This window comes from Mixophyes fleayi, chromosome 8 (genome assembly GCF_038048845.1).
Source record: "Mixophyes fleayi isolate aMixFle1 chromosome 8, aMixFle1.hap1, whole genome shotgun sequence".
In the NCBI taxonomy this organism is placed as follows: Eukaryota; Metazoa; Chordata; class Amphibia; order Anura; family Limnodynastidae; genus Mixophyes; species Mixophyes fleayi.
Genome location: NC_134409.1, coordinates 100,285,400 through 100,299,782, shown reverse-complemented (window position 1 = coordinate 100,299,782; position 14,383 = coordinate 100,285,400). Strand labels below are relative to the sequence as shown.

Here is a 14,383-nt window from a genome sequence, read left to right as displayed (position 1 = left end):
AATCCGATTGGTTTTTCAAAGCCGCCGGAAAACTCTCAGCTTCATACATTTACCCCCAGGTGGCTAACAGACATAGCTGCTCAGCCGAGACTCCATGCTGCACAGCCCAGGATATACTTCCTGATCCAGTAGAGTGAGCAGAGACATTTTCAGGAACTGGTTTTCCTGAGTAGGTGTGTGTTCTAATCCACCTGGTAAAGGTTTGTTTTGTTGATGGCAACCTCTCTTCTGTGCATCATAAAGGACCAGATCTGTACTCCTATTCAAATAGATCTTCAGTGATCTGATCATGTGTAGAAAGTGAAGCAAATCATGATGCACTGCAAATATAGACTGTTTCAGAGAAGGGACAACAATGTCATGGTTGAGGTTAGACCTTAAAGTGTTAAACTTAACACTGACCTTGTCCAAAGACTCAAATGGTGGGAGTTGCAAAATAAGTAACAACAAATTCAGAGTCCAAGACGCCGTTGGAGGAATACACAGTGGTTGTACAAGGAGTACCCCTTGAAAAAAATGTCTGAACTTCTGGGAGAAGATGGACAGTGCTGAAACCTGGACCTTAGGCAACTGTCCAGACAAACCATCCTATAGCAAAGGCAAAAGACGCAATAACCTGAAGGTTGAAGTAAAGCCTTTTCTTTCACAACAAGAAATATACAATGTCCACAATACTCAATGGCATTTCTTCGTAGATGACTGTTTTCTGGCCCTAAGCATAGGTCTGAATAACCAAAAGACCTTTTGCTCCCAGTATCATGTATCAAACAGTCACCATAATAAAACCAGACAAATTAAGTCATGGTGCAAAATGGGCCCTGATTCGATCTGGGGCCAAGAGATTGGGCCTTAGTGGAAGTCTCCACATTAGACCTGCAGCCATTCTTAGACTATCAGTATACCATGATCTTTTGTCCAACCTGGAGCAACCAGGATCACCGGTGCACTCTTTCTGCCTTTTTTAATCCCCATGGTCCCCATGGTAACATGGCTGGCGTTGGAAACCGGTAAATTAGCCAATAGTTCCGATGAACCGTCATGGCATCCACCAAGAGCGCCTGTGGATCTCCAAAATCTGAATTACCCAGCAGTTCACCTTCTTCTTATGAGGAGAGTTCCGAGTAAGAATCCTCACCAAAACTAACCTGGAGTGTAATCTGGAGTTTACTAGGTGTTTGAGCTGAGGAAGATTCCAGCAACTTCCCCAGCGAGGTAGACATCCGCATTCAATCCGATAACGGATTTTTAGAACTCTTTAGTCCAAGATGGCTCAATTTGTGTCACAGTAGCAGGGTCTGCCCAGAACTGAATTAGGGAGAGAATCAATCCCAGTTGGCTTAACTGAGGATATAGAGGAATGATTGAGCCAGGGATCTTGTCCAAGTAGGCTTAGTAATCTCAGAAACAAAAGAATAACAAAGAACAAACACTGTAAAGGTGGCTCCCGTAGGCAGTCCAGTGACAAAACGCTGGACATTTTCGAAAAGCTGTTTCTAAGGAATGGTATGCTCAAATGTCACGAAATGCAGAAACTTATGTCCAAAACTGCAAAAGTATTGAATCTGTAGAAGTTTGTGAAGGTGTGCACCCAACAACAGGTGCCCGCCCCAGGACAGCTTTTCAAGAGCGGCTCCATGCCTCGCTGCCCAATTGGCACCCACTGGTCTAGTGATAGCGCTGTCACATATTCAGGGTAGGGCTGTCCTTCCCTGATGTAAACCTTACTAATTATTGAAGTAATTCACCTGGCAATGATTTGCGTAGAAGCTAGGCATCCTCTCGTATGTATGTCGTAGAGGATCTACAGGTCATCAGTCATATACAAATCCTTGGTTCTGTCCACATAGACTCTCAAGGACCTAACCACATCCAGAAATCGAAGTGAGCCCTCTTTCTCTGGAGACTTAATTCATTATTCAGGTGGTACTTGGCCTGAAAGAAAGGCTTGGTCCCAAGCACTGCTCTGTCCTTGTGAATTATGAGAAATTGAGATTTCTACAGGACAAAGCCCTAAGCTCAAATTCTTCAGCCAGAAGAGATAGCCAACAGAAATACTATATTCCAGGTAAGGAATTTCAAATCTAGCAAAGCAACTGATTTAAAAGGTGTGCTGTTAGCACCAGATTGAGATCCCACACAGCCACTGGAGGATTATGGAGGCTATACATGCAACACTCCTTGCAAAAAATGGATCCGAAGTCTCTACCAAGCTGTATTCACATATGTGAACTGAACTTCTGAAGTAAAATGCTGGTTCTCTTGACTCCTATTGAAGGTAACATCTTATTTACTTACATGATATCGGGCTGTGTGGAACAAAAATGGGATGAGAACGCCCTAAGCAGCACAGTGTTTTACCATCGGGTGAGAGTTCCTCCTATTGGTTTATATCATTTGGAGAGGTTCTACGCTGTTGAATCTGAGAGTGCCTCACACACACGCATAGAAAACAAGATTTGCATCAGCACTGAAGAGGAATAAATGCGGCACCTCTGCAGCCCACTTCAGGTATCCTCAGCTGAGGGACACTAAAAAAAAATAAAAAAATAAGTGCAGCCAAAGAAAACTGTTCATCTCCAGGAGGGACTAAACAAGACGGAGGTTCAAGAAACAGCCAATGGGGTATAGAGGGAGAGAAGCTTCAGTTTTACCAGTGCCCAATGCTCCAGCTACCTATATACCTCCATGTTCTCCAATGTCACCCACAGATGACAGATAAATAACCATTGTCAGCAGTCAGTCAGTAGCAAGAGGTCTTCAACATTAGAGTGAAGGGAAGCCTCATATGGACGCTGAAACAATCCAATGTAGTTTTATAAATAAAAGTAAAGCTTGTGGAAGTGGAGACCTTTTTATTACATTTTTTCCAACCTCTTACTGGCAGTTGCTCTCTCTCTGCCAGCAATATCCAAATAAAATACATAATAAATTTATATGACAAAAATCACATCAAGTAACATGCAGTAACAGGTATGTAAGACAAATATTTATATATGAACAGTTATTTATATAGCACCTATATATTACACAGTGCTTTACATTTATTTAATCATGCACATCAGTTCCTACCACATGGACACACAAACAAGGGCTAATTTCATCAGCAACCAATTAAACTACCAGTAAGCCTCTGGTGTGTAGGAGGAAACTAGACCACACGGAGAAACCCAACCAAACACGGGGGAACATACAAACGCCACACAGATAGAGCTTTGGTCGGAAATGAACCCAACGCTAAGATAGCAATGCTAACCACTGTACCAATGTGCAAACCAATAGTATAACAGTGTCCTTTTAAGAATTTTACATAAATTGTGAGAAAATTACCCCAAGTCATATTCTGAAACAGCACTTGTAGTAAGTTCTTTGAACAAACAAACCAATACTAGCATATCAATTTTAAGCCTCTTCATTCAAAGCTGCAGTGATAAAAGTTCACACTAAACAGAGCCAAAAAATGGCCACAAACAGGACAAGTGATAATTGGTGGCCATACTGGAGAATATCCTACTGAACGATGCACAAACTGGGTGAGCAGATTACTTCAGAGTATACTGGTGCCCATTAGTGTAGTCAAAAGACTACACTAAAAATCACATTTATTTTGGAGCCAATTGGTATAACAAAAGGAGTTTTCAGCCAGTTTAGCGTTTGCTAACCTTCAAAAACTCAGCTCAATAGCATAAACATCAGTGTTCTTCCCAGAAAATTTTGCCAGCCATGTGGTATCAAGAAGCAGCCGGGTGGGGACAGTTATACTTTGCAATAATAATGAAGGTTGGAGGTTATTGCCCACACATGACAGGACTGGTGGTCAGTGGTCAAACACACACTGTTGGCTGTAGTGCTCACATAGTGCCTGTTCTAATAGGAGAAACAATGGTTTATTCCATTACAACAGGGCTCTGTTGGGCTCCAAGAGCCAGGTGGCAAGTACAAACAGCCGGGTGGAGCACCCGGGAAATAGGTGCTAGGGAGAACACTGAATATTATAGCGTTACTGTTCAAAATCGTAAAGCATTTTCCCTAGGACTGCTTTAAGAAATGAGTTCTAGAAATCACACATTTTAAAGAGGCAGTCTAATTTTTGCAGCTCTCCCGGCTCAGACACAACTACCTTTAGCTGCAGTCGGGAGCTCCGACTCACACTGAATCACACATTTTCCCAGCAGAAAAAAAATGAGCTCACAACAAGTCACCCATAGTTGTAGTGAAATGCAATGAATAGACTATGGATAATCAACAGTTTCAAGACAGCAATTTGCTTTCTAGAATAATGGCACAAAAATTAACAATGATATAAGATATTTTCTTTACCTAAGCGATCCCAGAACTGAGGCCATGCTGAAGCCATCCAAAATTTCCTGAATGTGCTCGCAACCTTCTTCACCAAGATTGTTTCCTACAACACAAAACATACAGACAAATATTGCTAAAATCATGAAAATACAATAAAAATCATCACTTTACATTTTGTAGCCTGGTCCAATATCTCATGTACAATCACTGTAGCCTACAAGCTCACCATTTAAATCCAATTTTTCCAGCTCAGATTTGTCTTCCACAGATTCTGCCAATGCAAGAGCTGCATCACACTTAATCTCACAGAAGGAGAGGTTAAGTTCCTACCATGAAGAACAAAGGCAACAGAATTATAACATGCATCAAGTATAACAAGCAAAGGATGGTAAGACTGTGAAGATATTTAATGATTAGTAGAACATAATTGGTATTCCATACATGTGGAATATCGGATGGCACAAAACCTAAATCCTTAGTAGATCCTATAGGTTCTACTACATTTAAGTAGCTCACCTGTGTGGCTGACTACTAATAACTACTAATTTTTCTTCCACAACTACAAGGAAAGAATACAGGAGTATGTGATACGCTAAGTAAATATACATACACAACCCTTCTGGATAAAAATAAAAAAAACAAATACGTAGGAAGCATGTTACATACCTTTAGTTTATGCAAACCCTCTTTCAGGGCCCCAGCAATGGCAAATGCTCCCTTGGAACGCACCAAACAGTCCCCAAAATTGATATGTTCCACTTGTCTTAGGGTCTTCAGTGCCTGTTGGGAGGAAAACATATTTATATAATGCACAATGTAAAATAATAATTGTGCACAATAATGCACAATGTAAAAACAAAAAACAGCCCCCCTCCACCCCAAAAAAATAACCCACACTGACAAAAGGGAATGTTAAAGTACAGAATACCAGAAGTGACACATAAGCAGGTTATATATATGACAAGGACAAGAAAGACCATTACCTCAGCCATAGCAATTCCTCCTTTATCTGTGAATGTATTATCATTAAGGTTGATGGTCCTTAGCAAGGGGTTGACTTTAAAAGCTTCTGCCAATGCAGCAATTCCAGGATAATTAATACCATTCTGAGGCATGTGCACTTCCTCCAATGTGCCAATTAACTAGGAATATAAATACAATTAATACATTGATGTAACACTACAGAATATCTATTCTACTGAGAAACTGCTGTCTTATTACGTAATACAAACGTACATACCCGAAATGCCTCTGCCAAAGCTGTAGCCCCATCATTCTCTAAACGATTTCTTCCAGCCACAAACACTTTGAGAGCCAGAGGCTTACCAAGTGAACTGGATTTTTTGTGGCACTCGGTCAGAGCCGCTGCCAGAATCTGAAAAAGCACAGAAAATGTAATATCAGTGCAGTTCAACAAGAATATAATGCTTACTGAAGTGCAAATAAAGTAAACCACTACTTATATGCATATATAATTTATCCAAACAGAAGACTCTTTCATTGGAAATAAATTAAGCTAACATCAGTGAACGAAAACCAACACATCCACCGAGATCTGGGTACTGCGACTACAATTTAAATTTCAGAACGCTTAAATCATCATCATCATCATCATCTATTTATATAGCGCCACTGATTCCGCAGCGCTGTACAGAGAACTCATTCACATCTGTCCCTGCCCCATTGGAGCTTACAGTCTAAATTCCCTAATATAGACACACACACACAGACAGACTCATACAGAAATCCAAAAATTAACCAGTTGCAATTCAATAGAGATTAATTTGTATTTTTTAAGTTTGCAGTTACACAAGGGCCATGAGGATTAGTTCACTAGGAGGTGAATCAAGAAAAAAACTGAAAAAAAACCAAAAAAAAAACAGTAAAGACAAGGATATTCTGCCACCTCTAGTCTAGATATAGTCTAGATATATCCAAGCTTCAATAGCTAAATGGATTTTGAATATTCGTTTAAAAAGTAATAAGTACAACAGAATAAGTAACAGCCAACCATAACAGTATAAAAATTGAGTAAACCAAACGAAGAACCTAAATAACACAAAAAAGAGTAGAGCTTCCGCTAACAAGACAGGAAGCTATACATAAAAGAATAAGCAATGGATTAACTATATAGTACATAAATGCCCTTTTTCTTTCCCATAACACTAGGCATCATAGGAACCATGACGAGATCCTAAAGTAAATCAAAGGGAGGGTGGAATATTGAGAACTAAATAGAAACAGCAGAAATCCTGTTATACAGGACCTTTAGCCAATACCCTTGTTAGTGACAAATTCCACCTCAAAACTTGGTGAACAAGCTGCAGCTTTATAAAGCTGATTTGCAGCTGTCCAGATGCAGGTAAAAAATTAACATTATATCAGATGCTATTCAAGTACAGAAATTATCCATCAGACTTAAAAACAGACTTATCACCAGGTCCTCTAGCATTATTCTTCTGTTTTAATATAGTACCTGGTTCATTCCATATCAACTGATCCAATTTTCAATTACTTTCTATATTTTATTTAACTCAACATTCTTAATTGGCCATCAAAGCGGACTAGAAATCTTAAATTAAATTTTTTTCTCATCTAGGTTTTTCATTTACAAGGGTCTAAAAATTAAAAAAAAAAATATGCAAATATTGGCACTTGCGGTATGCAAAAACCCAATTTTAGCAGGCCAGGACTAAGGTATTTCAATATTTATAAAAGAAAACATTTTGTTCAGTTTAACAGGCTTGAATTTAATTTACCACTATTTGACTATCTTTGAGGAAGTTAACATTTCAAGGTCACAGCCTCAAATTTAAAAAATTATTTTCAAACAAACATTATAATAATATAGTAATTTTGTTATATGCCACATTAAAAAAGGTTCATATCTGTGTCTATAATTTATCTAATGACTTGGTGAGGTGGATGTGCTACATATTCTGTTTGAGTGTGTATCACTCATCAGAATGTTAAATTAATGATAAATAGAGCAAAGTTAAGAGATGATTAGGATAGCAAATCTCAGCGATTTTAATGTATGGATAGCAAAAAATAATGTGTACGTCTGCACCTCCAGAATGCCATTTAAAAGAATGCAACAACTGTCCAGGAACAGATCAGATCAAGGAAAAGCTGATAGCTTTGCAAGATATGACAGAAAGTGTTACATAGAAACAGTGGGTGTCACTTCACAGGTGCAGTTTTGCAACATTTACAAAAACTGCTAAAGATTTCACTGACACTTTCTGTAAACATCTATTTACATTGAAAACACATTCTTTATAGCTCTACAGCAAATAGCGTCTAAAACCATCGTAAAAGATAAAGATATTAAGGAGAATGAGGCTGTCATCAGTTAAGACTACTGTCTTCCAGGACGAAGCTCAGTCCTTTAATTGAAAGATCAATCAAGTAAAGTTACATCCTTTTGCAGTCTATTACAAGGATGAATTACAATTTTGCCCCATACGAACACTTTAAAAAGCTGGTGTGGATCAAAAAAGGTGATGGAACCGCTTTGTAAACAGGAAGCATGAGGGTAGACCTTGGTCTTGTAAGCCCTAAAAGTTGAGACCTAAAAACATTATCCTGGGAAAACAGTTGTGAAAATCAGTTGCAGGGAGGTGCTCGTCAGATTCCAGTGGGGCTGCCAAGATGTTTTGGACATAGTCCTCATCTTTTCTTTTCACTTGAAACGCCCACCATTACCTCATGATCGACTGATTTAGGGACCCAGCTGTACTCAGATCCCCATGGTCCAATCACCGCTTGAGGCTGTGATTGAGCACAGCTAGCACAGATGATGCAAGAGGTAATTTAGTCTAGCACCTGGTACAGACATAATTGTGGACCAATAATGTTAGGCGCCCAACACCCCTCGTCTTGGACATTGTCCCCAGAAAATCACACATGTCCAACTGTCTGGAGGAAATGGCTAAATATATACTACTCTGTTGCACTCTAAATGGGCCAGAAAAACTAAAAAAGCTCTACTTGCTTTCTGTTTCTTGCTTAGCTGGTGGCAAGGGTAGAAAGACGGCAAAAAACTTCACCAATTAGGGGGTGAATAAGTAAGTGAGCAAAAGTCAGTCCTTATTGGACAGCACCATTGTGTCCCCCAAGAAGGCTGGACCAATGTGGTAAAGTGCTGTACAGGACAGGGAATACTGCAGGGCTGTGCAGTGGTGACCGACTCCTCCTCAGATTAGGCTGCCAAAAGGTCCACTTGAACAGCAGTCCCCTTCACTTTCTATTCAAAAAGCTTCATGAAACATAAGATAAACAGAGCAAGTAAAGGCTCCTGTGCACACTCCCTATGTAAAGCACCGGATAAAGAACTGAGGACCAGCATTATAGGGAGTAAAAGGAATGAGGTCTTTTCCTATGATGTATGGAACATAACCCACCGCCTATGTCCTACTGCAATAGGGAAAACATTTTAAGAGTTTCCTATATTTAGTTACCTTTCCGCCACCAATGCCCATACCACAGTTATTTAATTTTAGTTCTTGCAGTGTAAAACATGTGGAACTTTTGATCAGCGCCTCGACTCCGCGCACCCCATCTGGTCCAAAAGCATTGTCACTCAGATCAAGTTCCGTCAGCTGGGCTCTGGCACTGATCAGCGCTTCCCCTAGAGAAATCTATGGGAAAATAGATGGCGATAAAGTCATGCTCAAAACATCCTACTCTAAAATCGCAGGAAATTAATATGGATGAGAATTAATAAATCCACAGTCATTAAATACTGTACTTCGTATTAGAATCTCCAATGCTAAACTAACCTTTTGAACAAGAAGAATCAACCTGTCTATTTAACTTATTGCAAATTTAAGACCTTTAAGAACATGTGGCTTGGAAAAGGTGATCTGATTTAGCAAGTCATAACTTAGCATACTTACCAGTGCTGGTGGAATTTCAGTTCTCAATCTCCCAGTAAACATATCACTCCAATGACATCGCTGGTAAGAAAATGCAACATTTTCAGAATTACCAACAACTACTAATTAACATCCCAAAAATTTAACATATCAACTTAAAGCAGCACCAGACCCAAAAAACATACATTGAAAACCTCAGGAAAAACATAATTCATATTTTGTATAATCATAAGTTTTGTTTATCAGAATAGAGAAATCAAGATGGTCATTATACATGCATATCATATCTACATATCAGACACCACATAATTTCGAATTTCGAATTTGCTAATTTCGAAAACAAAACATCTCAGATTTTGAATTATTAATTATTGAATTTTTTATACCGGCACACTACAAGTGCACATTTTAATTAATAACTAAAATGTTCTAACAGCTGTAACTAAACATTTCCAATCTGAATTACAATTTAAGCCCTAGTTCTAATACATGCATCCTCTTCTGTATACCATCTTACCTTGATATCCGGTTTATTTTCTAAAGCCTTGGCGATGGCCTTTGCTGCTTCCACACCTACAGTGTTGCCTTCCAGACGCAATGCCTGCAGCCCCTCAAACCCCTCAATTTCCTGGATCACCTCCTCTGCTGTAAAACAAGGAAATAATTTTAAATTTTAAAATACAGAGAGATAAGAAGTGTGAGGCATACTGCTGCAATAAGTGAAGTTAAAAAAAAAAATAGGGAGAAAGGGTTACTTTTAAAACCATATATTAAAATGTAGTTACGACAATGGAAGACATACTGTATATTAGCAAAAGTGAATGCTGCTCCACAACAAGATTTGGAGGATCCAACGTCACACCCTAGAAATGATGCTCACATTCACACAATATGAATACTTACCATCTTGAGCCGTGTTAAGCTTCAGAGTTCTGCCTTTAAAGCTCAACTCTCCCCCACCCACTTTGGTCTTTGCCAGGGAATCAGCCAACTGTGATATGTCTTCAGATGCCATCCTCTGCACTGAATGATTAAAAGAGAAGAAATGGAATAAGTGAGACTCAAACCCAGAACAACAGGTTTTGCTATGCCAGCATATATACAATATAGGACAGCTCCTTTACACATCAGTTTTAAAATAGAACTCATTATCAAAGTGTCAACAATAATTACAGGTTGATGACGTCTGTACAAATCTATCTAATGAACCAATACTGTAAAAATATAACACAGGGAAGTTAGGCTTGCAGGGGCAATATCACCTAGTAGGACCAAAATAAGTCCTGCAGAATTTATCTTGGCAGGACAGGCTGTACCTTATTAATAAGTTTACTCACATCACTAATTGTATTTATATTTTGGAATTGTATACACAGGTGCTATTTTAAAGTGCTCCCAAAAGCATATTAAGTGCACTGATGCTGGTAGTCCCAAAAAATTAGTAAAAGGGAAAAAACAATCACACTGTCTCCTATGTGTTTGTTTAGCATTAATTTTGCCATTGCTTACCGAATTGAGAAGAAACACACATTAAATATACAATGGAGTTTTATAGAAACACTCATTTAGTGCTCGATAAGAGTTTGTCAGAATGTATATAACCACACTGAATGTTGGAGAAGCTTTGAGACACATGACCGTGATGTAGAGATGATATGAAATCCAGGACAATTTGGACTAACTATTACCGTAATAACGGTAGTAGTTTTAACGCAGCGGGGAATCCGTACAATTGAATATGCCCCCAAAAATGTATTGCTGTAAGAACTATAAATGAGCTCTTTATGCTCTAATTATCTCCTGCACAGGCTATTGCATTTTCCCTTTTTTATTGGTCTTCCCCTAACCACCCTTACAATCTTCTGAATACATCGGCTAGATTACTTTTCCCTGGAAACTCTCCTTTACTGCTGCTCCGCTCCATCAGTCCCTACCTTAATTTACCTGTATGTTACCAAATTCATTATAAAATGCTTCTATTACCATTCAAAGAGATTAACAAAAACTCAACATACACATACCTCTGAACAGTTAAGGGTAGATTCAATTCCCCGCGTTGTCATACATTATTATCGCTACTACGGTAATTTTAACACGGATTTTAAACATCAGCACTGAAATTACCAAAGTAACGGTAATAATGCGCAGCTATTACTGTAGTAACGGTAATAGTGCGCGTAATTGAATCTACCCCTTAGACATGCAAAATGGGGACAAAAGCAGCCTCGCCCACTTTGGGGCACAAATCTGGCCACATGTAAATCCAGCTCCTTTCGAGGTTCGTGAATCTGGACTGTCCCATCAAAATCAGGACAGTTGAGAGGAATGCATATATTTAGTCACTTGTATAATTATTTTCCAGCTTCACCTATTCTCTATGCCCGGAATTTGTGCCTCTCAATCTTCACTTATTACTTGCTCCCACTCTGTAATTTCCTCCCTTCTAACTACAAAGACTTTCCCCTAACCTCCAAACATTCCCTGAATATTCACCCATTCAGACAATTTTATATCATTCCAGAACCATATTCTTAACTTCCATAGATTATTCTACCTGATTAGCAACAACCTGCACAGTTCACTCAAAATGTATATTTATTATCCTTCTATACTCAAACAACCTACTAACCCGTAAACCAACATTCCTCTATGACTAGATCAGATAGCCCAGCTAAGCACGTTCCCACTGCAATTTGGCTGAACCAATATGTGGCACTAAACAACTATTTTCCTATATATTGTAGAAACGGGCCTTTCATACATCTTTGTTAGTCTGTTAATACCCACACTTGTTTTATTACCGTATTTGTTTCCAAATATAAAATGCTATGGAGTATGCTGACACTGTATAAATAACTGCTGTAAATAATGAGCTATTTGCTGACCCATGGTTCTATTGCTGCACTGTGTAGGGCATGATGTAACTTGTAGTTCCACAGCAGCTGGAGCACCACTTGTTGACCTGTAACCTCTGTAGTACAGCAGTGGTGGATAACACAGACGTTTGCATTGCAACTGAGTCACGTATATAGTGATTTATTTACTGTTATCACCATATTACAGAATAAATGGACTGCCAGACGGATTGGCAGCCTGTTCCCGTTGGTGCTGTATTATAATCCCACGATAGTGCAACAGCTGGAGAGCCAGATGTTATGTAATCCTAAATCATAAAACAAAATCCGACAAAACAGACTGAAAATCGTTTATCATACTCATACATACTATTTTTAACTAGACCGAGACTAAATAACATTTAATAGTATTAATAGGTACTTAAACTCAATGTATGGTGACATTAAATTAAATGCATTAAAGTCCATCTCACAATGTAATGTGCCATTTTAGTGTCCTGGTAAAGGACTCGCTGTTAACTACACACAAGAAGAGACTAATGACAGCGAGGGCAAAGAGATTATCCCGCCAAAATCACCTAGATGCTGAAAAAGAATGAGCCATCATTTACACTACCTGAAAAAATAAACAACACAATATTTTAAGCGACACAGACACGCCACTATCTCACCGTTTTCCGGTCGTCAGGCCCGTCACTCCACACGTTGCTTATGGCGAACCGGGTTTCTTTTTCTTTTTTTTTTCCTCTTTGAACCAGCAGATTTCCTCACAACGGCTGCGCCCACACTGAGTTATGGAACTTGTAGTTCTAGAGACTGTGTATGTTTAATACAACGAAACGCTGTAAAGCCGGTATAATTAACTACATATCCCGTAATGCTTTGCGCGGTCAACAAATGGAGGTTGGACGTTTTGGTCTATTGCTAAGCTTGTATTGAAATATATGGGATGTACTGAACGGATGATCACAGGAAATCGGGATGATTGCCTGCAGTTAATTTTTCTGTCATTAGATGGCACTAAGTTTTCTCTTACCCAATGTTTTGAATAGAGGAAAATCAACACATAATAGTAACTGTATTTAAAATCATCATCATCATCATCGTATATTTAAAATAAAGTAATGTTTTATGTTTACGATATGGTTCATATTTTAAAAATGTAAAAATAATTAATTCAATTTGAATATTCATACATGTAGGTAAAAAATAACAAACAAATGTAATGATTACAAATTTACATGCAATCATGAAGGTCTTTTAATTATAGATATACACAAGTATACTATTCTATGCGTTTCTTTGGGAAGAGGGCTATATCTCTTTATTAACGTGGGATGATGGCACTACCATTGCAAGGTGGGCTAAACTCTGAACACGTTAATACATCTCATCCCCAATTTTGCGAGTTCTCCTTAGTAAAGAGCTTACAGCGCGCCGGGACGGAGGACTGCACTGACAGGTAAGTGCTTGGGGGGGTCCTCGCGGGGGGTGGGGGGCGGCAGACAGCTCACATTGGGGGCCTCGCGGGGAATGGAGGGCCCCTTAGCCCAGGGGCCTCCATTCCCTTAATCCGGCCCTGATGATGTCCAAACCAAATTGGGTCTACCCATTCTGAAATCTGGCATTATCTATAGATTAAGCATTTTCTGATCTCTCAAGATACCGGAAGTCATTCATGCTGAAACCGTAAGTCTGCAAGGTCCCCTTGGAACACACATGGAGCGCACACCGACTTCCGGTTTGTGGGATCCATAGACTATGAAGAACTTCCTGTTCTTCAATCCAAGCCTGTGTGTTCCAAGGGAACAGTGCAGACTTCCGGTTTCGGCGTGCCTAACTTCTGGTATCGCCGTTGTAAGGGTAAAATTGTATGATTATTGATTTAATATCTATCATGTATTAAGCTTTAGAAACTAATATGTTATGCTATAACCTTAAAAAAGAAATTAGCAGATATTGTACTCAGAATGAGAAGAGAAACAGATTGAAGCCTTGAAAAATGTTACAACAAGATGTTCTCAGAGAACATGAACAACCCAAGGATGCACAACTGAACGTTCTATATAAAGTAACAACAAGACTGGTGGCAGAATGCCTGAGAAGAAAAATCATAAATAAGAAAGATTTGTTTAAACTTACAAGTTGCAGAGTACGCATAATGTATAATTAGCTTGTTGTTTTCATGTTGTTTTCATAATCTACTGTCTTATAATTGGTTGTTAAGCTTCTATACCTCTACTATTCTACTGTATAAACAAAAGAACCTGAAGTAAGCTCTGGTTGGAACAGAATCAGAATTACTCAACATTATGTCATACATGTGTTGGGTGTTTTTCTGTTCACCAG

The 14,383-nt window shown here is 38.9% G+C and overlaps 1 protein-coding gene across 1 annotated transcript in view; it reads right to left on the bottom strand.

The window, feature by feature from the left end:
* The window catches only part of RANGAP1 (Ran GTPase activating protein 1), a 30,740-nt gene extending 17,917 nt beyond the window's left edge, over nt 1-12,823 (bottom strand). Inside the window, exons 1-10 of the mRNA XM_075182998.1 lie at nt 12,706-12,823; nt 10,083-10,202; nt 9,697-9,824; nt 9,201-9,260; nt 8,763-8,942; nt 5,540-5,674; nt 5,283-5,441; nt 4,966-5,079; nt 4,526-4,625; nt 4,318-4,402 (exon numbers count right to left, since the gene is read on the bottom strand). Coding sequence (XP_075039099.1) covers nt 4,318-4,402; nt 4,526-4,625; nt 4,966-5,079; nt 5,283-5,441; nt 5,540-5,674; nt 8,763-8,942; nt 9,201-9,260; nt 9,697-9,824; nt 10,083-10,194 — 1,073 coding nt within the window. The 5' untranslated portion in view covers nt 10,195-10,202; nt 12,706-12,823. The remainder of the gene's footprint in view (nt 1-4,317; nt 4,403-4,525; nt 4,626-4,965; nt 5,080-5,282; nt 5,442-5,539; nt 5,675-8,762; nt 8,943-9,200; nt 9,261-9,696; nt 9,825-10,082; nt 10,203-12,705) is intronic.
* Nucleotides 12,824-14,383: the final 1,560 nt, after the last annotated feature.